General features: G+C 51.5%; 1 protein-coding gene across 8 annotated transcripts in view; it reads left to right on the top strand.

The window, feature by feature from the left end:
- The window catches only part of Zan (zonadhesin), a 103,696-nt gene extending 79,579 nt beyond the window's left edge, over positions 1 to 24,117 (top strand). For 4 of the 8 annotated variants that reach the window (XM_076560846.1, XM_076560845.1, XM_076560847.1 and 1 more), the window contains 25 exons: positions 31 to 248; positions 1,393 to 1,534; positions 1,942 to 2,159; positions 3,450 to 3,591; positions 3,982 to 4,199; positions 4,615 to 4,756; positions 5,264 to 5,478; positions 6,751 to 6,892; positions 7,235 to 7,452; positions 8,200 to 8,341; positions 8,610 to 8,827; positions 9,749 to 9,890; positions 9,984 to 10,201; positions 12,991 to 13,132; positions 13,278 to 13,522; positions 14,376 to 14,505; positions 15,176 to 15,344; positions 15,830 to 16,000; positions 17,179 to 17,318; positions 18,846 to 19,045; positions 19,137 to 19,275; positions 20,333 to 20,473; positions 23,687 to 23,801; positions 23,896 to 23,938; positions 24,022 to 24,117. In XM_076560846.1, coding sequence (XP_076416961.1) covers positions 31 to 248; positions 1,393 to 1,534; positions 1,942 to 2,159; positions 3,450 to 3,591; positions 3,982 to 4,199; positions 4,615 to 4,756; positions 5,264 to 5,478; positions 6,751 to 6,892; positions 7,235 to 7,452; positions 8,200 to 8,341; positions 8,610 to 8,827; positions 9,749 to 9,890; positions 9,984 to 10,201; positions 12,991 to 13,132; positions 13,278 to 13,522; positions 14,376 to 14,505; positions 15,176 to 15,344; positions 15,830 to 16,000; positions 17,179 to 17,318; positions 18,846 to 19,045; positions 19,137 to 19,275; positions 20,333 to 20,473; positions 23,687 to 23,801; positions 23,896 to 23,908 — 3,980 coding nt within the window. In that variant the 3' untranslated portion in view covers positions 23,909 to 23,938; positions 24,022 to 24,117. Of the gene's footprint in view, positions 1 to 30; positions 249 to 1,392; positions 1,535 to 1,941; positions 2,160 to 3,449; positions 3,592 to 3,981; positions 4,200 to 4,614; positions 4,757 to 5,263; positions 5,479 to 6,750; positions 6,893 to 7,234; positions 7,453 to 8,199; positions 8,342 to 8,609; positions 8,828 to 9,748; positions 9,891 to 9,983; positions 10,202 to 12,990; positions 13,133 to 13,277; positions 13,523 to 14,375; positions 14,506 to 15,175; positions 15,345 to 15,829; positions 16,001 to 17,178; positions 17,319 to 18,845; positions 19,046 to 19,136; positions 19,276 to 20,332; positions 20,474 to 23,686; positions 23,802 to 23,895; positions 23,939 to 24,021 lie in introns of those variants that run through there. The other 4 variants (XM_076560851.1, XM_076560848.1, XM_076560850.1 and 1 more) reach the window with 4 other exon arrangements.
- The last annotated feature ends 3,183 nt before the right edge of the window (positions 24,118 to 27,300 follow it).

Here is a 27,300-nt window from a genome sequence, read left to right as displayed (position 1 = left end):
CCGTAACCACAGTCTCCCTCCACTCCGTAGCTCTGCAGTGTCCTGCCCACAGCCGCTACACAAACTGCCTTCCCCCATGTCTACCTTCCTGTACCGATCCGGATGCCCACTGTGAGGGCACCAGCCCCCAAGTCCCCTCCACCTGCAAGGAGGGCTGCCTCTGCCAACCTGGCTACGTGGTGAATAACGACAAGTGTGTGCTCCAAATCCACTGTGGCTGCAAAGATGCCCAGGGTGCTCTTGTTCCGGTTAGTGAGTGTGGCAATGGGATTGGGAATGCTAGCTCAATGGGTCAGTTGCTTTCTTGTGCAAGTGTGAGGACCTGAGTTTGAATCTCCACAACTCACTATAGATGGGCACAGTTACCTGTGTCTGCAATTCCATCACTCTACCGAACAATGGTGGGCAGAGACAGGAACATCCCCAGAAACCAATAGCTGAAATTGTTCTCTGACCTGTGATCATGTGGGCCAGCACTCACACACATGAATACACACACACACACACACACACACACACACACACACACACAGTACAATCTTTAAAAAGATTTATTTTTATTTGATTGTGCAAGTGACTACATGTATTCACTTGGGAACCTGGTACCCACAGAGGTCAAAAGAAGGCATTGGATCACCCTGGAATTAGAATTACAGGAGTAATAAGGTGCCATGTGGGTTCTGGGAATTGAATCTGGGTCCTCTACAAGGCAGCAAGTGCTCTTAACAGCTAAGCCATCTCTGGAGCCGTATAAAACATTTTTTTAAAAAGTTGGATTGTGGGCTATTTTCCTTTCATCTATTTCCTTCTGGAATGCTCCTGTCTGTATGTCTGGCCCTTGAGTTTGAAGGTTTGTCAGGTTCTGGCACAGGCTAGGCAAGTGCTCTACCATTAAGCCACACCTCCAGTCCATCAGTGGAGATTCTACCACTGAGCCACACCCACAAACTCCTCATTAAAGATTCTAGGCAGGTGCTCTACCACTGAGCCACACCCCAGCCCCTCACTGGGGGATTCTAGGCAGGTGCTCTACCACTGAGCCACACCCCAGCCCCTCACTGGGGGATTCTAGGCAGGTGCTCTACCACTGAGCCACACCCCCAGCCCCTCACTGGGGGAGTCTACAACACAAGTGAGTTGTATGACTGAGCTATTCTTAGAGGTCCTTACTAAGGATTTAGGACCATGATCTACCAATGAGCTGATAATCCCCCTTCCCCACATACAATTCTCTTTTCAAATCCATTCCACCTATGGTTGCTTGACTCAATAGATGTAGAACGTATAGAGAGATAGAGAGGGCAAACTGAAGCTGTTCAGAAAGGAGGTGAGGCTGTATCCCTCGAGCAGCCTGTCTAGCCTCACCCCCTTTCTCTTCCCTGGCTTCTCCAGGCAGGCGAGACCTGGGTCTCCAGTGGCTGCACCCAGAGCTGTACCTGCGTGGGAGGGGCTATCCAATGTCGAAGCTTCAACTGCCCCCCAGGGACTCAGTGCCAGGATGGCCGGGACGGCCACGTTAACTGCACCAAAATCCGTAAGAGGGGAATAGGGGAAAGCATGGAGGGTGTGTTCATGGCTGCCAGGATCAGAGGCAGGGCAAGGAGCATAGTCTCCTGGCTTTGGAGGTTGAACATAAGAAATACCACAATACAGAGGAACTTAGGAGGCCCACTGTGGACTGCATCTCTTTTCAGTACTAGTCTCTCAGTTGTTAAGTTCCCACACTAACTTGGGAGATACATTGGTTTGTTCCTCCTTAGGACTGGCACCTAGCCCAGGCTCAGTAAATGGTTGCTGAATGAATAGCAAAAGGAAAAACAGAAGCAAAAAGAGTGGAGAACACAAGTTGTGTTGGGCATTCATCCTAGCTTGGTTTCTGTAGCCTCGGTGTCTTTGGACCCCTCTCTCCCTCTCTGTTAACATTACTCTCTCTCCCCATAGCTCTGCAGTGCCCCGCCCACAGCCGCTACACCAGCTGCCTACCTTCTTGTATACCTTCCTGCTCGGACCCAGAAGGCCTCTGTGGGGGCACCAGCCCAAGAGTCCCCTCCACCTGTAAGGAGGGCTGTATCTGTCGAGCTGGCTTTGTGTTGCATAACAACAAGTGTATGCTCAGGATTCTGTGTGGTTGCAAAGATGCCCAGGGCGCTCTCATCCCGGTGAGTGCATGCCAGGTGTAAGACTGGTGCGCCTGGGCAGGTGGCTCAGTGAGTAAGGCCCTGGGTCAGCACAAGGAGAGGACATGATTGGAATCTCCACAGTCCAGTGAACTGTTTGCAGGAGGCCTTTATGTCATCCCAGGGTTTCTATGTGAGACAGGAGGCAGAGATAGGAAAAGCCACAACATTTAGGCGCTTGGTAGTCTATGCTGCCTGAATATCTGAATATGGGGTGAAAGGTAAGCACCAACACCCAAGATTTGTTCTCTGACTTCCACACATGTGTGCGCCATGATTAAATACAGAACACACACACACAAGATTAGCTTTAAAAAAAAAAAGTAGGGGGTGGAGAGATGGCTCAGTGGTTAAGAGCCCTGGCTGCTCTTGCAGAGGACCCATTCTCAGCACCCACATGGCGGCTCACAACTGTCTGTAACTCCAGTTCCTGGGGACCCAACACCCATGGCAAAACACCAATGCACATAAAAAAGGTAATTTTAAAAAACGTAGTGTGCCTGGAACATGGCTCCATAGGTGAAGGCACTTGCCTAAGGGCCAAGCCAATGTCTGGAATCCACGTGGGAGAAGGAGAGAGCTGACTCCAGCAATCTGTCTTCTGACCACACACGTGTCATGCATGTGCACATGTGTGTGGACACACAAAGATAAATGTCATTAAAGATTGTTTTCAAAGGGGGATTGACAGCCATTTCTCCTTCCCCTGCTTTTGTCTATCTGGGGTTCTTCTGTCTGTATGGCTAGCCCTGCAGCATGAAGCTTGGTCGGGCCTAGCACATGCTTTACAAGTGCTCTATCTTTTAACCAGATGTCACCCTTACATGTTCATCACTTGGGGATTCAAGACAAGTACTAGGCAGCCTTGCTCTATAACTGATCTATGCTCCTAGACCCCTACAGAAAAAATTTCAACCACAATTCTACCCCTGAGCCACACCCCAGCCGCTCACTGGAGGACTCTCTTCAGGTGCTCTACCACTGAGCCACACCCCAGCCCCTCACTGGGGGATTCTAGGTAGGCGCTCTACCATTGAGCCACATACCTATCCCTTACCTGGAGATTCTAGATAGACACACTCCCACTGAGATATACCAAAACTCCCATTTGTAATAGTTTTTCCAGTATTGTTCACTTGTGATTGGTTGGTGCTATAGAGTGAAACCTGTGAACAGGGAAGACAAATGTGAGTCCTTCAGACATGGCATAAAGCTGTCTTCCTAGAACTGCCATCTCTATCTCCTTCTTTTCTCTCTCCATGATCTCTGCAGGCAGAAAAGTCCTGGCTCTCCAAGGGCTGTACCCAGAACTGTACCTGTGTGGCAGGAAAGATTCATTGCCGGGATATCCAGTGTCCCTCGGGGACTCACTGCAAGGACGATGATGATGGCAGCAGTCACTGTGTCAAAGTTGGTAAGGAAGCTATGGGAAAAATGGAGAGGGTGTGTCTGTGGCTGGATAGATGAGAGACAGAACAAGGAGGAGCTTAGTCTCCTGGGCCTGAGAGGTCAGGATACTAGATACCACGTGGGGAGAGTTCTGGGGACCCATAGCAGGGTCTCTTCCCAGCGCTTGGCTCTCAGTGGTTTGCCTCCCACACTGACTTGGGAGACCCACTCCCCTTACTTTCTTCTCTCCGGACTTGGCACAGTTCGTGCTCACCAAGGGTTTGCGGTGTGGATAGGCCGAGGGAAAAGTCACCAGCTCTTCTTGTCATTCAGCCCAGCCTAATTTCTGTAGCCCCTACTTCCTCTGGCTCTCTCAAGCCCTATGCACTAATCCCGTATCCTTCTGACCCCGTAGCTCTGAAATGCCCACCCCACAGCTACTACACCAACTGCCTTCCTTCCTGTATCCCATCCTGCTCCAACCTGAATGAGCACTGTGAGGTCCCCAGCGTCACAGGCCCCTCTACCTGCAAAGAAGGCTGCCTCTGTCAGTCTGGCTTTGTGCTCAATAAGGACAAGTGTGTACTCAGAATTCAGTGTGGCTGCAAAGACTCCCAGGGTGCCCCCATTCCGGTGAGTGGGCACAGAATTTGGAATTGGGGCCCCTTCCTTTTTCCCTCTGTTCTGTGAGCCTAGGATGTACATGACTCTATCATTGACTCTGGAGTTTTCCAGGGCCTGGAGCAGGCTAGGAACATGCTCTATTACTGAGCCACATTCCAGCCCCTCACTGGGGGATTCTAGACAGATAATCTAAGGCAGAGACCTGCTCCCACCTTCTTCCTAGTGGAGTCTACACAGGCCCTCTACTGCTAAAAAGCTCCAGATACAGTTTTCCTGTGTTTCCCACCTGTACTTAGTTGACTTAATAGATGTGGAGCCTTCAATAAGGATGGCAAAGTAAGCCCTTCAGACAGCAGGCTAAGCCTGTCTCTTACACTTGGACCCTTTGTCCTTACTGTCTGTATCCTCCGTGTGGTTTGTGTAGGCAGGCAAGACCTGGATTGCCACAGGCTGCTCCCAGAAATGTACCTGCGAGGGCGGACTGGTTCAGTGTCACGAGTTCCAGTGCCCCTCGGGGACTCAGTGCCAGGACATCGAGGATGGCAGCAGTGACTGTGCCGAAATCAGTAAGAGAGCCATGAGCGAGGTGGAGGCAGGGCGAGAGAACGCTTAGTCCCCCCCCCACCCCCGGGCCTGGGGGTTCAGGGACTGGAGGTAGTAACATGGTGGGAGGGTTCTGGAGACCTGGCTAGGCTAGTCGTCTTCCTGGGTGACTGCAGTGTGTGGAGTTGACAGTTAAAACCGACCATCAGAATTACTGTCCCTGGTACCTTGGGAGAGCCACCTTTTCTTACACACAGCCCATGTCAGTACATGCTTGCCGAGGGGTCCTTCCCGTGCTGGTCTCTCAACGGTTAGTTTCCCAAACCGAGGTGAGAAAAACCACTCTTTCTTTCTTTCCTCAGGGCTTGGCACAGTCTGTGCTCGGTAAAGGTTTGCTGAATCAGTAACGAAAGGAGAAAAACCCTGAGTTCTGTTGGCCATTCTGCCCTGTCTCATTTCTCTCGTTCCTAATTCCTGGCCCCTCCCTCCGCTGTCCTCTCCACTAACCGTATTCTCTCTCCACCCCGTAGCTCTGCAGTGCCCCGCTCACAGTCGCTACACCGACTGCCTGCCCTCCTGCCAGCCTTCCTGCCTGGACCCTGAGGGCTTCTGCAAGGGCGTCAGCCCCAAAGCCTTCACCTGCAAGGAGGGCTGCATCTGTCAGTCTGGCTATGTGCTGAGTGGTGACAAGTGTATTCCCAAGATTCAGTGTAACTGCAAAGATCCCCACGGTGACCTCATCTTGGTGAGTGGGAATCTAAAGTGGGATTTGTGGGGGAGTTTGAAAATGACTGAGTTAACTGTTTGCTCTGAAAGTGTGAGGATCTGAGTTCTTTTTGTTGTTGTTTGGTTTTGGGAGACAAGATTTCTTTGTGTAGCTCTGGCTGTCCTGGATCTCACTCTGTAGACCAGGCTGGCCTTGAACTCACAGAGATCTGCCTGCCTCTGCCTCCCGAGTGCTGGGATTAAAGGTGTGCTACCATGTCCAGCTGAGGGTCTGAGTTCTAATCTTCACTACCCATGTAAACTGAATGGGACAGCCTGTGTCTATAATCCTAGGGCTGCTATTGGGTGAGGGGAGGGCCACAGCAGAATCGTTTGAAATGTGGGGTCCAGATAGTCTTCTGTATCTAGAGGTAAACAACAGCAGCCGTGCAGGGGGCTTGTCTGATGACAAATGTAAGGTCATACCAACACTGCGGTTGTCTTCCCACATCCGTGTGTGCACACCTGTACTCTCTCATGCACACATTCACACAAGCACTAAAAGGTTACCTACCCTCTCCAGAGAGAGAGAGAGAGAGAGAGAGAGAGAGAGAGAGAGAGAGAGAGAGAGAGAGATATTGATTGTGGATGGCCTTTTCCTTTTGTCTATTTCCCTCTATCTTGGATGCATCTGTTTGTATGGCTGGCCCTGGATTGTGAAGATCATTCAGGGCCTGGAACATGCTAGGCAAATGTTTCCCTCTGAGCATCTAGGCTGGCCCTTCATTGAGGAATTCTAGGCAGGGGCTCTACCACTGAGCCACACCCCAGCCCCTCACTGGGGGATTCTAGGCAGGTGCTCTACCACTGAGCCACACCCCAGCCCCTCACTGGGGGATTCTAGGCAGGGGCTCCACCACTGAGCCACACCCCAACCCCTCACTGGGGGATTCTAGGCAGGTGCTCTACCACTGAGCCACACCCCAGCCCCTCACTGGGGGATTCTAGGCAAGTGTGCTGCCTCTGATCCAGGTTCCCTCATCTGTAACTCAGGATTGTAGGCAGACTTTCTATGTAGAATCCCATCCCAAGCCTCTCACTGGGGATTGTAGTCAAATACCTAAGGCAGAGCCCCCCCCTCTCCACTCTTCCTGGTAGATCCTGCACAGGCATGTACCTGAACTATCCCCTAAGTCCAGATGCAGCTGTCCTCACTGTAGTTGGCTGACTCAACAGATGTGGAACCTGGAGACTGAGCTTGGCTCCTTAGTCATTCTCTCCTCACTCCCTTTCTCTTCTCTGGCTTCTGCAGGCAGGCAAGACATGGATCTCCAGTGGCTGTACCCAGAGCTGTACCTGCGTCAATGGGGCCATCGAGTGCCACACCTTCACCTGCCCCTCGGACACCCACTGCCAGCACAGTGATGATGGCAGCAGTAACTGTGCCTCCAACAGTAAGGGAGCCACTAGGGGAGGTGGTGAGGGTGCGCTCCTGACTGGAGGAACCCAGTCTCCTGGGCCTTAGAGATCAGAGGTAGGAGGACCACAAGGGGAGGGTTCTGGGGACCCACAGCGGGGCCTCTGCTCAGTGTTGGTTTCCCACATCGACTTGGGAGGCCCACTCTTCTTCTCTCAGGAATTAGCGCACAGTCCGTGCTCACTACCAGTTTGCTGAACAAATAATAAAAGGAGGAAAAAATCCACAAACAAGCTCTGTTTGTCTGGTTTCTGAAGGCTCTGCTTCCATCATCATCTCAGGCCTTCTCCACTAACACCACTCCACTTCCATTCTATAGCCCCTCCATGCCCAGCCTACAGCCACCTGACCGACTGCCTGCCCTCCTGTCTGCCTTCCTGCCTGGATCCTGATGCCCACTGTGAGGGCACCAGCCCCAAAGTCCCTGCTGTCTGCAAGACAGGCTGCCTCTGTCAACCGGGCTATGTGCTGAATAACGACAAGTGCATCCCCAGAATTGAGTGTGGCTGCAAAGATTCCCAGGGCACTCTCATTCCAGTGAGTGGGCATGGAAAATGGGATTAGTGAGGGCTACGGAGATGCTTCAGTGGGTGAAGACTTCAGTTCAAGTCCCTTAATCCAGTTAAACTGGCCACAGTAGTCTGTCTGTAATCCCAGAGCTCCTGCTGAAATATGGGAGGGGCAAACAGGACAGACAATCCTCAGAGACTTGCAGGCTAGACGTTATGGTATTCATAGTGGTGAACATCATCAAAACCAAGGTGGGGGAGAGAGAGTCCGTCTCAGTGCAAGGTGGAACCAACACCTGATGATGCACTCTGACCTTCAGGAGTATATGCCCACCTCACACATACTTAAACACAAATGTGGGCGCGCGTGCGCACGTGTGCACGTGCATTTTTTAAAAAGTGGAGTTGGGAGCCATTTTCTCCTTTTCTCTGTCTTGCTGTGTGATGCTCCTGTATATATGGCTTGCCCTGGAGTTGAAAGTTGGCACGTGCTAGACCAGTGCTCTCCAGCTGAGCCACACCCCTATTCCCTTGCTTGGGGATTCTAGACAATTGCTCTGTCACTAGGCCATATCCTCTGCTGCTCATTGGGGATTGTAGTCAAGCTAGGATAGATCCGCAGCCAGAGTTGCAGTTCTTCTCAAAGTGTTTTCCAGTAGATTGGCTCAGTAGATATGGAGCCTGCATACAAGGGAGAGCAGATGGAGTCCCTCAGACAGCCAGTAAGCCTGTCGCTGCCATCCTCACTTCCGACCTCCTCTTGTGGCTTCTACAGGAAAGCAAGACGTGGATCTCCAGTGGGTGTACCCAGAGCTGTACCTGCAGGGGAGGGGCTGTTCAGTGCCAGGACTTCAAATGCCCAGTAGGGACCCATTGCCAGCACAGTGTAGACGGCAGCAGTCACTGTGCCAGCGACGGTAAGGAAGCCGTGGAGGAAGGACGGGGGTATGTGCTCATGCATGGAAGAATCAGAGAAAAAGCAAGAAGGAAATTAGTTCTGGGTGGGGGGTGGCGGCAGGGAGGACACACAGTCCACACCCAGTCAGTATCTGCTGGATGAATAACAAAGGGCAGAGGAAGGCCCAGAGTTTCTTAGTTGTGCTGCCCACCCTGTTGAACGTGGCCTCTGCTTCCTTGGGCCCCTCTGGTTCTCTACATTAATGCCACTCTTTTTCCACCACACAGCTCTGCACTGCCCGGCCCACAGCCTCTACACCGCCTGCCTTCCGTCCTGTCTGCCTTCCTGCTCGGACCCAGAGGGCCTCTGCGATGGCTCCAGCACCAAGGTCCCCTCCTCCTGCAGGGAGGGCTGTGTCTGCCGATCTGGCTATGTGCTGCATGAAGACAAGTGTGTGCTTAGAATTCACTGTGCCTGCAAAGTCTCCCACGGTAGCCTCATCCAGGTGAGCAGGCATGGAGATGGCAGTAGGGACTGGGAGGTGGCTGGGACATGGAGTGAGCTGCTCCATGAATGTGAGAACCTGGGTTGAATTCCTACTACCCATGGATGCTGAGCATGGAAGCTGACTGTGACCTGTGACCCCAGTTTTCTACTATGACATAGGAAGGAGGTGAAGCCAGGGAAATCCCAAGAAATGTGGGTGCCGACTATGGTAGTGTACACAAGCAGTGACTAACCACTAAGACAGACAGAGATGGAATGAATCTTGTTTAATGCAAAATGGAAGGCCAGGACCAAACCTAATGTCGACCCTCAACATGGATGTATGCCCACACTTTCATATACACACTCACACCTAGATTTTTTAAATTTAGGATTAGGACTACTTTCTGCTTTTCTCTGTCTCTCTGGATGCTCTTATTCATGGTTAGTCCAGGGGTTTGAAGGTTGGTGGGGTCTTGGCATGTGCCAGGGAAATGCTCTGCCACTGAGCCACATGCCCTAGTGTTCAGTGGAGGATTCTAGTTCTCTGTTGAACCACACCTTTAACACTCATTGGGGGATTCTAAATAAGTACTGTACCTACCACTGGGCAACACCCGCCAACACCTCACTGGGGTTCTGGGCCAGTACTCTAGCTACTACTGGGTCACACCACCGGCTCCTCACTGAGGAATCCTAGGCAATTGCTCTACTGCTGAGCCATGCTCCCACCCCCTCACTGAGCATTCTAGTCAGACTCGATTATGCCCACAGTCCCAGCAATATAAAGAACGTTTTGTCATCTGTAGTTGGTTCACTCAGTAGACATGGAACCTGCAGATACAGAGGGCAAATGTCAGACTCTCGGACAGAAAGCTAAGCTTGTCTTCTAGAACAAGCTTATGTTCTCTCTTTCTTTCCCTTCCTGTGGCTTCTGTAGACCGGCCAGACATGGATCTCCACTCACTGTACCCAGATTTGTGCATGCAAGGGAGGACTCTTTCAGTGCCAAAAATTCCAGTGCCCCTCAGGGACCCAGTGCGAAAAATATGAAGACGGCAGCAGTAACTGTGTCTCCAACAGTAAGGGAGCCCGTGGGACGGGAAGGACAGAAGCAGCTCGTGGCTGGAGGGATCCGAGGCACGGCTCGAGCACTGTTCTCCTCCTCCCCCCAGCTCTGCAGTGCCCAGACAACAGCCTCTACACCACCTGCCTGCCCCCCTGTCTGCCTTCCTGCTCCAACCCAAATGGGCACTGTGAGGGCATCAGCACCAAAGTCGCCCCCACGTGCAAGGAGGGCTGCGTCTGTCGACCTGGCTACCTGCTCAACAAGGACACCTGTGTGCACAGAGACCAATGTGGCTGCAAGGATGTTAAGGGTGACCTCATCCCGGTGAGTTGGTTTGGAGAGTGAGATTGGGGATGGGCGCCCTCTGCCGTTCTCAGACTTGGATGCTTCTGTTTATATGGCTGGCCCTGGAGTGTGAAGGCTGGCAGGCTGTAGATTGAGTTTAATTTTTTTTTTTTTTTCATTTTTCAAAGACGAGGACTCATACAACTCAGGCTGGTCTCAAACACACTGCATAGCTGAAGGTGACCTTGAATTCCTGGTCTTCCTGCTTTGACTTCCTGAGTGCTGGATGGCAGGCTGCTCCACCATGCCTGGGTGATGTGGTGCTTGGGGTGGAACCCAGGCTTGTGCCTCATAGACAAGCTCTCTACCAGTTGAGCCACAATCCCAGCCCTCATTGGGAAGTGTCAGGGAATACCCACAGCTGAAACACCAAGGTAGAGGTCCAGAACAGGAAGACCCCTGTTGCTCCACTTCTCATCTGCAGATGGTCTAGAAGGCCTCCTCAGCAGTGTATTTAAGACACCAAGAACGAGCTGAGTGTGGTGTGTGGTCCACACCTCGAGTCCTACTGCCTGGGAGGTGGGAGCAGGAAGATCAGAAGTTGAAGGCTCTCCTCAGCTACATAGTGACTTTGAGACTGGCCTGAGCTACTTAAGACCTTATCTTAACTAAACAGAGCAAAAGGCCAAGAACAATGTCTTGAGCAGCAGGGATACATGGTACCAAGGTTCAAACTTCACTGTCACTGTCTTCTAGAGAAGGCTAATTGCATCTACGGTTCTTGGGCATCCACGGGAATTATGTTCTTGGTTCCAGGACACCCAGAAGATACCCAAATAACAGATGTTCAAGCCCTTACATAAAATGATGTAGTAGGCTTGGAAGTGTATCACACTGGGGAAAGGACTTGGCACACACAGAGCCCTGGGTTACATCCCCAGCACCACTTAAACCAGGACTGGTGGTGCACATCTGTCTTCCTAGCACCAGGAAGATAGAAAACTCAGAAGTTCAAAGTCCTCTTTGCCTACATAGGGAATTGGGACCAGCCTGGTCTATATGAGACTCCATTTCAAGAAATAAGAAAGAATGTGAAGGCCATCTGGCTGTGACATCGGTCTCCACCGTGATCCCCATGGTTGATTGGAATAATGTGTCTGGATAGGCAGGTTTCTCCTTCCCCCTCACCACTCCATATGTTGGCTGCCCATTTGGTTGAGGAGGACTGCTTTGGTGTTTGTTTTGTGTTTCCAAGGGTGTATAGTAGCTGGTCTTCCCTGCTAGAACCTCCAAGCAAGGACTCTGAACTGGCCGATAGCTCAGTCAGTCAGTGTTTGCCTTGTGCATGAGGATGCCAGTTTGATTCCTACAACCGCTGCAGAAAGAGCCAGGTGTGGGCCAGAGGTGGCTCAGCAGGGAAACGCACCTCCCACAAAGCCCAGTGACCTGACTTTGATCCTAGAAACCCACACAGTGGGAAGGAGAGAATGGACTCCTGAAAGAAGTGTCCTCTGCCCCCCACCCATGCTATGGCATCCAGGGCCCAAAGTAAATGTGTTTTTTCTATTTTTTAAAGTCAGACATAGTGTATTTACTTGTAACCCCAGCACTGAAGAAGTGGGACAGGCAGGCCCCTGAGGCTCACTGGCCAGCCAGCCTAGCCTACCCTGCTCCAAAGGACAGGGGGACAGTTCCTGAGGAATAAGTTTGTCCTCTGGCACTTCTCTACAAGCACATGCATATGTGTACACACACACACACACACACACATACACACACACACACACACACACACACACACACAACTCTACATGAATTCTTATGATAAGACTGTGAAGTTATACAAATAGTTCTGCTGTGTTATTTAGGGGACAGTGACATAAATGCAGATAGATTTTCTTTCTAGAACTTAGGGCCTCATTCGTGCTAGGCACTAACTCTACCACTGAGCCATGCTCTGAGCCCCTCACTGGGAGATTCTAGGCAGGGGCTCTACCGCTGAGCCACACCCCAGCCCCTCACTGGGGGATTCTAGGCAGGGGCTCTACCACTGAGTCACACCCCAGCCCCTCACTGGGGGATTCTAGGCAGGGGCTCTACCACTGAGTCACACCCCAGCCCTCACTGGGGGATTCTAGGCAGGGGCTCTACCACTGAGCCACACCCCAGCCCCTCACTGGGGGCTTCTAGGCAGGGGCTCTACCACTGAGCCACACCCCAGCCCCTCACTGGGGGATTCTAGGCAGGTGCTCTACCACTGAGCCACACCCCAGCCCCTCACTGGGGGATTCTAGGCAGGTGCTCTACCACTGAGCCACACCCCAGCCCCTCACTGGGGGATTCTAAGCAGGTGCTCTACCACTGAGTCACACCCCAGCCCCTCACTGGGGGACTCTGTGCACACACTCTACCACTGAGCCACACCCCTAGTCATAGATGCATTTTTTGAACCATGTGGTAGTTTTATTATTTTATTTTTATTTATTCTTTTCTCACACAATACCTCCCAACTGCATTCTCCCTTCCGTCCCCTCCTTCCAGTACCCCCCACCTCCCCTTTTCCCCAGATCCACTCCTCCTCCTTTTCCTTTCAGAAAAGAGCAGGCCTCCCAGGGATATCAACTAAACGCGGCATAACAAGCTACAATAAGACCAGGCACAAACCCTCATATAAAGGCTGGAGGCAATTTTTTCAAATACTCTCATCCATACTTGGTTGGCTTAGTAGATCTGGGACCTGCAAGTAGGAGAGCAAATGTAAACCATTCCCACAGGAAGCTGAGCCTTTCTCTCACCACCCGGGTCCCCACTTCCTTTCTCTCCTGCAGGCGGGCAAGGCCTGGATCTCTAGTGGCTGCACCCAGAGCTGTGCCTGCGAGAGTGGGGACATTCAGTGCCGGGACTTCAGCTGCCCGTCGGGCACCCACTGCCAGCACAATGAAGACGGCAGCAGCAGCTGTGCAGCCAACAGTAGGGAGCCGTGGGGAAGGGGAGTGGAGAGGGTGCCCTGGTGGCTGAGGGAATCGGGCAGGGCCCCTGGCCTAGGGGAGGGGAGGGATTCTGGGAGACCAGTAACTGGACTGAGGTCCTTTTCGGTATTCACACTTCTTGACAGAATTGGAAAAGTGTACCATCTTTGGGGACCCCTATTACCACACTTTTGATGGCTTGAGCTACCGCTTCCTGGGCCGGATGAACTACTACCTCATCAAGACAGTGGACAAGCTCCCAGAGGGGGTGGAGCACCTGGTCATAGAGGGGCGCAACAAAGTGACCTCCACAGAGAGTCCGACTTTGCACGAAGTGACCACCATCGTCTATGGCTATAAAATCCAGCTCCAAGAAGGGCTTCTAGTTTTGGTGAGTAAGGGGCAGGACCAGACCTGAAGGAGCCACCTGGAGGGGCAAAGCCAGAGCGCCCCATTGTCGGGAAGTTTCCAGGGGTGCAGACTGCTCTTAGAAGTCCGAGTTGGTGTCACTTCATGGAGAAAGGTTGGCACAGGGCAGTGGCTGAACAAAGGCTGAGAGGGGTGAAGGGAAGCGAGGGGTGGTGATGCACACGTGAGCATGGAGCTGAAGCAGCCACAGTTCTGGTTTAAAAAACAGCTTCCTTTTACACGTCTTTAATTTTTAATATTTGTTTACTTAAATATTCATTTATTATTTACTTATATACTTGCGTGTGTGTTAGATAAGTATATCTCACATATGTATGAGTACCCACAGAGGTCAGAAGGTGTCATGGACCCTGGAGCTAGAGTTATAGGTAGTTGTGAGCAGTCCAGCAAGGATGCTGGAAACCAAATGCAGGTCCTCTGGAGGAGCAATGACCACTGTCAACCAATGGGCCATCTCTCTCTCACTTACTTATTTACTGTATATGCACATGCATGGGCATGCATTGCCGTGGTGCATGTGTGGAGGTCAGAAGACAACTTAGAAGAGTCTCCGTTCACCATGTGGGTCCTCAAAATGGAACTCAGGTCCTCCAAATTAGTGGCAAGTGCCTCTGCCCACTGAGCCATCTCTCTCTCTGAGTTCTGCAAGGAAGGAACAGGGATATAAAGGGAGGTCTCTGACAGCGGGGGTAGTGAAGACTCGGGAAGAATATCATGGGGGGTGGGGAGTTGGGCAAAGCCAGGCACAGACAACAGCAACAGCAACAGCAACAGCCCACTCGGCATGCTGTGCAGCTGCAGCCTTCCGTTTCAAGGTCAACAATCAGAAGGTGTCGGTCCCCTACAATCCAAACAACCACCTGCAGATCATCTTGCGGGCACAGCGGCTGTTTCTCATCACTGACTTTGAAATGGTGGTGGACTTTGACGGAGAACACAATGCAGGTAACTGAGACGGGGACACAGGCAGCAGAAGATCCGTCTCTGAGCCAGGGATGCTAGCTCACACGTTAGTCCCAACCCTTAGGAGCCAGAGGCAGGAGGATCTTCGATGAGTTTGGGACCAACTTGGTCTACATGGTGAATTCCAGGCTATCCAGGGCTTATAGTGAGATACTGTCAAAGAAACCCAATCAAGCCAGGAGGTGGTGGCACACGCCTTTAATCCCAGTAGTCAGGAGGCAGAGGAAGGTGGATCTCCATGAGTTCCAGGACAGCCAGTGTTGTTAAACAGAGAAACCTTGTCTCAAAAAAACAAAACAAAACAAAACAAAATAACAAGGAAAAGAAAGAAACCCAATCAAACCCAAACACTGTAATCTTAGCAGTTGGAAAGCAGATGTAAGAGGATCAGGAATTTGAAGCTAGCCTCACCTACATAGCCGGTTTGAGTCCAGCTTCTCAAAAATGAAAACAGAACAATAAAACCAATAACCACAGAAAATAGGAACCCCGTTTCCAGGATCGAAGATGGAAAGGCACGGCTCAAACAGGCAGCTTGTGGGAAGATGAGTTATACCTGGGAACAGAGCCCCCAGCCTGAGGAGGGGACTTAGATTGTGGTGGGGAGACTTGAGTTTGTGGCTCACCACAGGGCACATGTTTTGTCCTGCAGTGATCTCCCTGCCTACCATGTACCATGGGCTGGTACGGGGCCTGTGTGGAAACTATGACAAGAACCGAGACAACGATTTCATGTTGCCCAATGACATGCTCACCTCAAACCTCAATACCTTTGGCGACAGTTGGGAGGTGAAGGTGGATACCCCCTTCCGATTGCCAAGGTGAGGGCTGGGAATTAGGAAGATGGCTAAGAGTCTATTTCATTGGAGGGGTAGAGGATTGAACCTACAACCTCATGCATGTAATCTGAGCCACACCCCAGCCCCTCACTAGGGGATTCTAGGCAGGTGCTCTACCACTGAGTCACACCCCAGCCCCTCACTGGGGGATTCTAGGCAGGTGCTCTACCACTGAGCCACACCCCAGCCCCTCACTGGGGGATTCTAGGCAGGGGCTCTACCACTGAGCCACACCCCCAGCCCCTCACTGGGGGACTCTCTTCAGGTGCTGTCCCTCTGAGCTGGATATCTCCTATCCAGCAAGTCTCTTTTCCAAGGCCTTCACCTTCTTTCACTCGGTCTCTCACTGCTAGCTGCTCATTGGAAATCCCCATGGTGCCCTTGCTTCGCCTTTCTACAGACTTGTTTTTTTCTCAAGTTCACCTCCCTCCTGAGCCTCACACAACCCCTTACCATCCCTACTTCAGGGCCCTGCCAGAAGAAGACGAAGGAGAGGAAAATCCTGACCTTCTGCTCTCAGAGTGCAGCCCAGAGCAGACAGCGCTCATCAGCAGCACCCAGGCCTGCAGAGTGCTGGTGGACCCCCAGGGCCCGTTTGCTGCCTGCCACCAGATCATAGCCCCAGAGCCCTTCGAGCAGTGAGTCGCAGGCCCATGACTTACAGGAATGCTCCTGATTCCTGCTGTGGTTTTCCTCTGACCCTCCCGCTCTGTGGGCTTGGTTCTCCTCCCTTGTGACTCTGTTTCCTGCTGACCCCCCAGTCTACATCCTGTCTTCCTGCAACCAGTGCCTTATCCCCAAGCTATCCCTCCAGCCTGCCGAATTTCTGTGTGGGGTTCCGGCCCCCTTTCACTAGTTTATTTTTAATCTGTTTTCTTCTGTATTTATTTAGGTCTCGTGTAGCCCAGGCTAATATATACCTAAGGATGACCTTGAATTTCTGATCCTTCTGCCTCCACCTCCCAAGCGCTGGGATTATAGGCATGGACCACACAATGCCTTGCTTCTGTGGTACATGAATACTGAGCAAACACTACCAACTAGGCTGCACCCTTAGCTTTTGTTTATTCATTTGTTTGGGGGGATTTGTAGGGGAGATGGTATATATATATGTTTGTTCAATGTACATTCCACGTATAGGTCAGAGGTCAACTTCAAGCGTCCTTCAGGAGCCATCCACTTTGGTTTTTATCTTTTTTCCTTTCTTTCCTTTTGCGTGAGCATGGATGTGGGTATGTGTTGCTGTGGCACCAGAGTTGAAAATCAGCGGTTCTCTCTCTCTCTCTCTCTCTCTCTCTCTCTCTCTCTCTCTCTCTCTCTCTCTCTCTCTCTCTCTCTCTCTTTCTTCTTCTTCTACTTCTTCTTCTTCCTCCTTCCTCCTTCCTCCTTCCTCCTTCCTCTTCCTCTTCCTTCGAGGCAGGGTCTCACACCGAACCTGCAGCTCACTAGTTTTTGGCTAACCTCACACCTGAACATCTCCCCAGCTTCCTTCCGCCTTGTTTCCTGAGACAAGGTTTCTAACTTGAACCCAAGACTTACTGATTAGGCTAAGCTGGCTGGCCAGTAAGCCTCAGGGACCGTCCTGTCTCCCCTCACCAGCCCTGGGATTACAAACCCATCACCACACCCTGCTTGTTTTTAACATGGACCCCGGGAAGCAAACAGGTCCTCATTCTTGCAAGGCAAGCACGCTGTCAGCTGAGCCACGTCCCCAGCTCCCAGCCCCTCGCCCGCCCGCCTGGGGCCCATTCCAGCAAGGCTGGGTCCCTCCTCCTCCTCTCTAGCAGCACACCTACTCTCCCTTCCCTCCTACCAGGCACTGTATGTCTGACATGTGCGCTGGATGGAAAACCAAAGAAGAGGAGGAGCTTCGCTGCCGGGTCCTCAGTGGATATGCCATCATTTGCCAGGAGGCCGGTGCCAACATGACTGGCTGGCGGGACCAGACACACTGTGGTGAGGCTCTGCTCCTGCCCAGTGGCTGCTGCTGACTCCTCAGGCATTCTGCCCTCTGCTCAGCTCTGCTGCCGCCACCCCTCACCGTGGCCTCTCAGCCTTGGTTCTTCTAAGTTCAAGGCAGCAAGGGATTCCAGACTGACCCCTCCCCCGCCCACTCCTCCACTGTCCAAGCCCGTCCCCCTCCCCCCTGCCTGTATTTTTTATTGTTGTATTTTCTCTTTCTTTCTTTTTTCTTTTTTTGTATGTGTATATGTGTGTGTCCATGTGTGTTTGGGTGCATGCATGCATATGTGTGGAGACCAGAGACCAGAAGTCATTTATTTACCTTGTTCTTTTGTTTGTTGGGGGGGGGCAGTTACATTTATTTATTGTGTATGTGGGGGTGCACATGTTCCACAGCCTACATGTGGAGGTCAGAAGACAACTTTAGGAGTTGGTTCTCTCCGTCCACCATGTGGGAGGGATCCAGTTCAGGTCATCTTCACCCACTAAGCCGTCTGTCTCACCAGCCCCCACCTTGCTTATTTGAGACAGGGTCTCTTTCTCCTCGGGACCCAAAGCCTGGTAATTAGGTTAGGCTGGCTGCCTAGCAAGCCCCAAGTGTCCTCAGGTCCCCACCTCCTCAGGACTGGGATAACAGGCGCGTGCCACCACACCTGGCTGAGAAGCGACCTCGGGTCCTCATGCTGGAGCAGAAGCACTTTACCTGCCCCAGCTCTCCGTCGGCCAGCACTCCAGGCTTATGTTGTGGGGTGGGGTTTTGGTTGGTTGGTTGGTTGGTTGGTTGGTTGGTTGGTTTCTTTTGGGGTTTTTTGTTTTGTTTTTTTGTTTGTTTGTTTTTGAGACAGGGTCTCTCTGTGTAGCTTTAGAGACTGTCCTGGTATACGAGGCTGGACTCGAACTCACAGAGATCCACCTGGCTCTGCCTCCCAAGTGCTGGAATTAAAGGCGTGAGCCACCACCACCGCCCAGCGTTTTTTTTTTTTTTAGATTTTACTTATTTTTAGTTGATGTATGTGTATGAGTGCTTAGCCTGCATGCGTTCTGTGCATCATGTGCATCCTGGTGCTCACAGAGGCTAGAAGAGGCTGTCAGACCCCCAGATTGGGAGTTAAAGATGGCTGTACACAGTCATGTGGGAGCTAGGAGCAGAGCCAGGGCCCTCTGCAAGTGCCCTAACTGCTGAGCCGTCTCTCCAGCCCCTGAGACAAAATCTTACTCTGTAGCCCAAGCTGGCCTCAAACTCATGGTGATCCTTCTGCCTCAGCTCTTGAGTGCTGGGATTACAAGTTTGTGCTACTATACCCACCCTAGCACTGTTCATTTGTTTTCATCAAACGTCTCGTGTGCCAGACAAAAGTCTTCAGGCAGAACTGGCCTGCTCGCCCTGGCTTCCCTGTCTACAGGGAGCTCTGTGCTCTATTGAATAACCTTATACCCTGCTTTCTGTTTCTCCACCACTAGTCCCTTTATTTGTCTGGCCCCAAGGCCAGCCAGCTCCTAACTATGCTTTTATCCCCTCAGCCATGACATGCCCTGCCAACACTGTGTACCAGCGCTGTATGACGCCCTGCCCAGCATCCTGTGCCAAATTTGTGACCCCCAAGGTCTGTGAAGGCCCCTGTGTGGAGGGCTGTGCCAGTATCCCAGGCTACATCTACAGTGACACCCAGAGCCTCCCTGTGGCACACTGCGGCTGCACTGCCAGTGGCATCTATTACAAGGTCTGGGTGCCGGGGCGGCTGGGATCGGGGTTAGAGAATGAGCTCTAGGATGAGTCTAGACTGTCTCCTGTCTTCGCTTCCTCCCTTCCAGCTGGGTGACAGCTTTGTAACTGACGACTGCTCCCAGCAGTGCACCTGTGCAAGCCAGGGGACCCTGCTGTGTGAGCCCTACGGCTGCAGAGCCCCAGAGTCCTGCACCGTGGCCAACTTCACTCGAGGCTGCTTCCGGGGTGAGCAGGGATCCCCTCGCTCCCTGTCCTCCGCCTGAGTCGGCTTCCTGCTTGCTCTCAGGAAGCCTGCACCCTCCTTGCAAGAGGGCTGAAGGAAAAGGACGATCTCTCTCCCAGCGCTTACTCCAGCCGTGCAGAGCTCTGCCCCAGGGGAGACCAGGATCCTTGTCCATTGGAAAGCACGGCACCCCACTTTATGAGCAATGAACATAGGGTTCCGGCCAAGCATGGAATCCCAGCCACTGGGGAGACAGAGATAGGGGGGCCTCTGTGAGTGTGAGGCCAGCCTGGTCTACATACTAAGTTCCAGGCCAGCCAGGACTACATAGTGAGACCAACACTCTCTGTCTGTCTGTCCGTCTCCCTTTCTGTCTCTCTCTGTGTCTCTGTCTCTCTCTCTCTCTCAAGGGAGGGGTTCCAGGACTGGAAAGACAGCTCAGTTTGTAAAGCACTTCCTGCACAAACCTGAGCTGGATCTCTAAAGCCCATGTTTGAAAAGCCAAGCACAGGTAGAGAGATGGCTTAGTGGGTAAGTGTACTAACTGTTTCTGCAGAGGACCCAGGTTCAGTTCCCAGTACCCACACGGCAGCTCCCAACTGCCTGTAACTCCAGTCTGGCCTCTGAGGGCAGCAGAGACACATGTGGTACACATCCATGCAGCAGGCACTCACGCATACACATAAAATGGATCTCTGCGGCTGTCCGGCTTTCAGCCTAGACTAAGCACTCAGCTCCGGCCTTATAGGAGACCCTGTCTCTAAAAAGAATGAAGTAGATGGCACCTGAGGAAAGACCCTTGGCGTTGACCTCTGGACCTTCACACACGCATGCACACACATGCAAACACACACACACACGAAGAAAGCAAATGGGGTTCTGGGGGGCTAAACACATTCCCTAAGCCCAGGGTAGCAGGCTTGAAGCTTAGATTGCTGAGTGGACCCAGGTCAGGCTCGGTGTCTGCTGCTTTCTCCCCTGGGGCCTGTCCCACAGCCAGGCATCCCCTGCACTGTGAATGTCCTCTGGGGACCCACTCGCAGCCTTCTGCCCTTGCAGATAGCCCGTGTCTACAGAACCCCTGTCACAACGATGGCCGGTGTCAGGAGCAGGGGGCCACCTTCATCTGCCACTGTGACCCTGGTTATGGAGGAGCACTGTGCACGGAACCTCGGGATATCCCACCCAGAAAAAAGCTAGGTAACAGCCACATCCCAGGCCTGTCCTACTGGCCATTGCTGCAGAATTACTCTGTTTTTAATTTTCATATACATTATATTATCTATTATATATCACAGATATGTGATAAGGGTGACATTGATAGTTATACTATACAATACTATTAATCTATTACAAGATATTATATATAGTCTAAGTAGTATATCATAGGCAATATTGTGCATTATATACTATAGATTATATATAAAATACACAGTTATATATCACATATATAGTTTATGGTTCTATATAAATATTTTGGTTGCACTGTATAATATGTTAATATATGTTAAATGTATAATATATAAATTATGTTATATATTTTAGATAACATCAGTTATATACTATCAAATAATATAATTTATATAATATTATAGTATATATATTTGAGGGGTTATATTTATTTGTTGTGGTGGGGTGAATGTGTGGGTATCAGAGGACAACTCAAGGGAGTCATCTATCTCCTTTTGCTGTGTGAAACCCTGGAATCCAACTCAGGTCTTCCAGGCCTGGTGCCAGGCACCTTAACCTACCCAGATGTCTTTTTTTTTTTTTTTTTTGGTTTTTTTTTCGAGACAGGGTTTCTCTGCGTAGCTTTGCGCCTTTCCTGGAGCTCACTTGGTAGCCCAGGCTGGCCTCGAACTCACAGAGATCCACCTGGCTCTGCCTCCCGAGTGCTGGGATTAAAGGCGTGCGCCACCACTGCCCGGCCATACCCAGATGTCTTGCCAGTTCATGTGCACGATATTCAGGCATGGTGGCACAGGCCTGCAATTCCAGCATGTTGGAAGTAAAGACAAGAAGATCAGGAGTTCAAGGTCATCCTCAGCTATATAGTGAGTTTGAGGCCAGCCTGGTTATATAAAACCCTATCTCAGCCAAAAAAAAAAAAAAAAAAAACACTAAAATATGTATTACATAACAACATAGTGTATCACTATGTGATCCCCAGGAATCAGCCAGACAATAGTCCTGAACCTGTCTTTTTGCTCGTCTCCTAGTGGACTACACTGGGATCTTCTCTCTAAATCGCAGCACTCGTGTGTGTGTGTGTGTGTGTGTGTGTGTGTGTGTGTGTGTGTGTGTGTGGTGTGCAGGAGCAGATGCCTATTCGTGTGTTTATACATATATGTGGAAGCCAAAGGACACCCCCTGCTGGTGTGTGTGTGTGTGTGTGTGTGTGTGTGTGTGGTGTGCAGGAGCAGATGCCTATTCATGTGTTTATAATATATGTGGAAGCCAAAGGACACCCCCTGCTGGTGTGTGTGCGTGTGCGTGTGTGTGTGTGTGTGTGTGTGTGTGTGTGTGTGTGTGTGTGTGTGTCGTGTGCAGGAGCAGATGCCTATTCATGTGTTTATAATATATGTGGAAGCCAAAGGACACCCCCTGCTGGTGTGTGTGCGTGTGCGTGTGCGTGTGTGTGTGTGTGTGTGTGTGTGTGTGTGTGTGTGTGGTGTGCAGGAGCAGATGCCTATTCATGTGTTTATAATATATGTGGAAGCCAAAGGACACCCCCTGCTGGTATTCTTCAAGCACAACCACTTTTTGTTTTTGAGGCAGGGTCTCACTGCCCTGAAGCCTCCACAGGGAGTAGGAGGATGGCCAGTGAGCCCCAAACCTGCCTTCTCCTCTTCCCCAGCTCTGGGATTGCAAGTGCACACCCCGATTTTCATGTGGGTTCTGGGACTCAAACTCAGGTCCTTGTTCTTTCAAGACAAGCACACTGCCAGCTGAGTTATCTCCCCAGCCCCGCCCCTCTTGCTCATTTGCTTGTTTTTATTGTTTGCAGTAAGGTGTCGCCCCGACTGGCCTTGAACTCATTATTTTGCTGAAAATGACCTTGAACCTTCTCTAACCCTCCCCCTTCCACTTCCCATGTACTAGGATTATCCTGGCTGAATTTCCACCCTCCCCCTGTTTGCTGCACTCCGTGCTGTTCCTGCTCAGTACCTCCACACCTTCTGTTTTTCCCTACTCCAAACTGGAATTCTGTTGTACCTCTGGGCCATCATTTTTCCAAATCTGCGCTTGGGAGGCGTGACTTATTTAACATGTACATACCAGAATTCCCAAGAGGATCAGGTTTGGCGGGCATAGACATCTGCTTCCCTAACAAGCTTCTAGGTTGGAGGTGTTTGGGGCTGAGAAATAGTGACAGAGGACTGGAGTCTGTAGCTTGGTTGCTTACCTGCCACACACGAAGTCCCGGGTTCAATCCCCAGCATGGCATACACTGGCCATGATGGTGCATGTCTGTAGTCATAGCACTTCAAGAAGATGAGGCAGGGGAATTGAGAGTTTCAGGCCAGCCTGGATTACACCGACTGTGTTATAGAAAAAAAAGGGGGGGGGGGTAATAAGGCAAGAGGATCACCTTGAGTTCAAGGCTGGTCTGCCTGGGCTACATAGTGAGTTCCAGGACAGCTAGGCTAAAGTGAGACCCTATCTCAAAAGATCAAGAGGGCAGGTAGGGAGAGAGATCCAGATGAAACCTGGCATGAACAAGCCCTATAGAGTCTTATGGGACTTGTGAATACAAATAGTAAGGTCTATAGGGTAAGGGCATTAAAATCTTCAAGTCCCTGAACCTTCTGGAGGGAAAACTAGACACCAAGAGATCTAGGATAAGATGCCTTAAGCTGACAGCTGAGGGCCAAAAGGAAGTGTTGGCTCCCGTATCCCTCAGCCTCCCACCCTTTCACCTCTCCCTGGGGTGTGAGTATACACAAGCACAGTGTGCATGTGGAGGCCAGAGGACAACCTTGGGTGTGGTGTTCAGATGTCTTCTACCTCTTATTTAAGACAGAGGCTCTTGGGCCTGGTGAGATGGCTCAGTGGGTAACCGTGGCTGCTTCCAATTTGCCTCCTGAATTTGATCCCTGGGATTTACATAGTAGGAGAGAACTAACTCCTACAGGTTAGCCTCTGACCTACACACACACACACACACACACACACACACACACACACACACACACACACACACACAGAGTCTCACTGGCCTGAAACTTTACAGGGGTCCAGGGATCCACTTGTCTTCACCTTCTAGGGTTAAAGTTAGGGTTAGGGCTCTTGCTGGGATAACAGGCATGCGCCACCACATCTGACTTCTTACAGGGGTTCTGGGGGTCTGGGCTTGTAAGGCAGGCACTGAGCCCACTCCCAGCACCATTTCTGTTTCCTTTCTGCACTCAGAATCCTCCACCTTGCTGGCCATCCTGCCAGGCGTGTTTGCGATGGTGTTGGCCCCTTTCTTACTGCCCAGGATGTATGTTTACATGACCACGAGAACTGCCACAGCGAGGAGTGGGTGAGTCCCCGTGCAGGGAGTGAGGGGGCCGTCGGTGGGGGGGGCCTATCGCACACAAAAGCCGCGCTCCTCATCTGTTCCCCACTACCTCTAGGGAGAAGTGTTGAGACGAAATAGACACAGGCTGGAGGACACAGGTGAGAATCAGCCCTGGGGGCGTGCAGTTCCTGGCCAAGAGGTGAGTCCTTCTCCAACGTGGGTTTCCTTGCTCTTCCCTCAGATGTTCCAGAGCCTGCCTTCAAAACCACCGAGTTCTGACTTATCCTCAAACAAACAGATAAAAATAATTTATTTTTTTAAATACTTTTTTTTTAAACATTTGTTGTTGTGTGTTATGTGTGTGCGAATGTGGGTGGGTGTGCGCACACCTGCCAATTGCATGTCTTGAAGTCAAGAGAAATTTGTGGAAGTCATCTCTCTCCTTTTGCTTTGTGGGACATGGGCATGGAACTCAGGTCATCAGGCTTCACAGCAGACACCTTCTCCGCTGAGCTACCTTGCTAGTCCCGCGCTCAATGCTTTTAGATAGGGATTTCCCTTGATTGTGGTGGAGGCAGTTAGTCAGGGAGACAGACACGTGTGGATCCCTGAAGGCTGGGTGCTGTGCAGGGGGAGGGAATGTCCACATGGAGAGAGCCTTAGGTCTCAGGAAGGAGAGTGTCACTCACTGAAAGCCAGTCAGCAGGCCCGTTCAGTCCTGGTAAGTTCCAGCAGTGGAAGATAGAAGGGGCAGGGAGGAAACTTCCAGAAGGAAGAATGAACTCTATAGCCCCAGACCCCCGCTGCAAGACAGGAGAAAAGACTTCCTGTGCACATGCTTTATTTTTTTTTTTCTAGGACAAGTTGTTGTGTGACCAAGGATGACTTTGAACTCCTGATCCTCCCGCCTCTACCTGTTGAGATCACAGGCATGTCACCACACCTAGTTTATGCTGGGGCTGGAGCTGGGGTTTTGTAAATGCTAGGCAAGCACTTGGCCGTCTGAGCCATTCTCCAGTGCCAATCATGTATTTTCTTTACCCCAGAAACTCCCATTTTAAAAAAACGTGTGTGTGTGTGTGTGTGTGTGTGTGTGTGTGTGTGTGTGTGTTGTGTGTGTGTGTGTGCGCGCGCGCGCATGTGCCCATGTGTGTACAGGTGCTGCTGTGCCACCGTTACTGCGAAGACATGAGTGGACATCTGCTCACCCCAGATAGGGAACCAATGGTGGACCAAAGTGGCGACACCACTGAAGTCCAGCTTGGTGAACTGATGGGTTTATTGGGGTTACTTCCGGGGGTGTGGGAGAGTTCACTTCCAGCGGCAGAAGTGACTCCAAGGGAGCGGTGATGGCTCATGAGAACTGGAGACCTGGTGCTCCCGGCACAACTTGGAGGCAGCTCGACAGACTGGAGGGTTTCTCTTCTCAGCTTGTCTGGGAGTGGTCTTAGCAGTCCTTGCCGCTGAGGTAGGCTTGGGAAGGAGAGGCCTAGTGCTTTGGTGGACGTCCTGAATTGTTGACTTCCATAGCTCCAGGAGCTCCCCTTTAGAACAGTCAGGACTTGGTTTTATTGATTTTATGCGCGCGTGTGTGTGTGTGTGTGTGTGTGTGTGTGTGTGTGTGTGTGTGTGTGTGTGTAAGAATGTCTGCCCTGTGTGCAGATGCTCATAAAAGCCAGAAGAGAACACTGAGCTCCTTGGAACTGGAGTCACAGGCCACTGTAAGCCAGCTGATGTGGGTGCTGGGAACCAAACTCAGGTCCTGTGGGAGAGCAGCAGGTGCTCTTAAGCATGGAGCCATCTCTTCCGCCCAACATCCTGAGCCCTAACAAGGTCCCCTCCAAAACAGGGTGTACCAACTAGGAGGAGGCTCTTGTACAGCCGGTGCACACTCCCTGCGTGCACTGGTGATGTAGTGGGCAGAGGACAACCTCAGGCCCCTTCCACCTTTTGACTGAGACTTTGACAAGTAGCTAGGCTAGCTGGCCAGCCAGCTTCCATGTATCCACCTCTCCCTCCCTCCCACATCTCCACCACTGTTTTACAGTGGACACCACCACATCCCGCCACGAGGCTGAACCTCAGGAAGTCACTTGTGCAACAAGCACTTTACCAACTGAGCCTTCGCTCCAGCACACCCAGGGGTTTTATTGTTACTAATGCACACACACACACACACACACACACACACACACAAACACACACACGGGTCAGAAGACATCTAGAGGGAGTCAGTTCTCTCTTTACCATCAGGTTTGGCAGCAAGCATCTTTCCTGGCTGAGCCCACACCCCGAGTTATTTTTAAGGTGGTTTCAAACTTGCTACATAACCCTACTGGCCTTGCACTCACTGAGCTCAGTCTTCCTACTTCAGTCCTGAGTCTGGGGACTCCAGGGGTCTGAGAGCCAAGGCTCATCAGGACTCTTAGTTCCTCCACTAGGGGGAAGCAAGGCTATTCTGGGTTTTGTTTCTAATTGGCCTTCTCCCAGAGGGTGTCGGCCCCTCTTCATTCCTCCATTTCTCCAAAGAGCCCGGCACTTGGTTACTATGGAAACTGTGAGTGGAGTCACAGGCTTTGGGAGCCATTCTGACAACCCAGGTAGAAATGACCACCTAGCCCAGCAGAGGAGGCCAAGGTGTGTATTTTGTACCCTGGGAGTCTGTGTCTCCTTCTAGGTTACTCCTTGCTTGCTTGGGTGAAATCTAGGCTCTAATGAGGAGCAGACAACCAGGTGATGGACTAGAGACTGTTAGACCTCAAGAAACAGGGGGACTTAACCTGAGAGCATTGAGGCAGGTTGGCAAGTGCCTTGGGGAGATATTAATCTGTCTTGTGAGACAACCAGACCTTTGGAGACCTTTCCTGAAGCCAGCAAAAGCCAATATTAAAGTATTGAAAGGGCTGGGAGAGGAGGAGGGCCCTGCGTGGTTGTGTGAACCCCTACCCAGGAAGGCACAGTGCACCTCTGCAGGGCAGCCTCCGGCCTTGAGCCCAGTTTCTGCACCTGGCCTCCACCGTTGTAGTGCTCTGATCCTTTGGCCTTCGCCTCCATTCTTCCCCACGGCAGCTCTGAAGGTCGCTATCTAGCCAGGATGTCTGTTTGGCTGGAAAAGCTGCTGGCTGGACCAGTGCCCCTGGGACACTCCCCTTCCTTGTAGTATTGAGCCCTTCCCACCCTCCAGGGATATTAAATGTCACCCAGGGAGAGGGGACAAAGGAGTTAGTGTGATTCTGTGCCTATAACCCCAGCACCCCAGAGGCTGAGGCAGGAGGATAGTGAGTTCCAAGCTGGCCTGGACTATACCACAAGCCCTGATTTACAAAATATGGGGGAGGGCTGGTTCACTCAGTAGGCGAGCACTAGGATCAGGAGTCTGTCTGCAGTGGAGGAGGGGCCCAGCAACAGCAGTGGTGGTATGGGCTTACGATTCCAGAGCTGTGGGGGGAGAGACTGAGTTCCTAACCCTGCTGTCCAGCCAGCCTAGTCCACCTGGCCAGTGAGAGACCCTGTCTGTCTT

The sequence above is a fragment of the Peromyscus maniculatus genome, chromosome 23, assembly GCF_049852395.1.
Source record: "Peromyscus maniculatus bairdii isolate BWxNUB_F1_BW_parent chromosome 23, HU_Pman_BW_mat_3.1, whole genome shotgun sequence".
In the NCBI taxonomy this organism is placed as follows: domain Eukaryota; kingdom Metazoa; phylum Chordata; class Mammalia; order Rodentia; family Cricetidae; genus Peromyscus; species Peromyscus maniculatus.
This window is presented reverse-complemented; position numbering and strand designations above follow the sequence as displayed.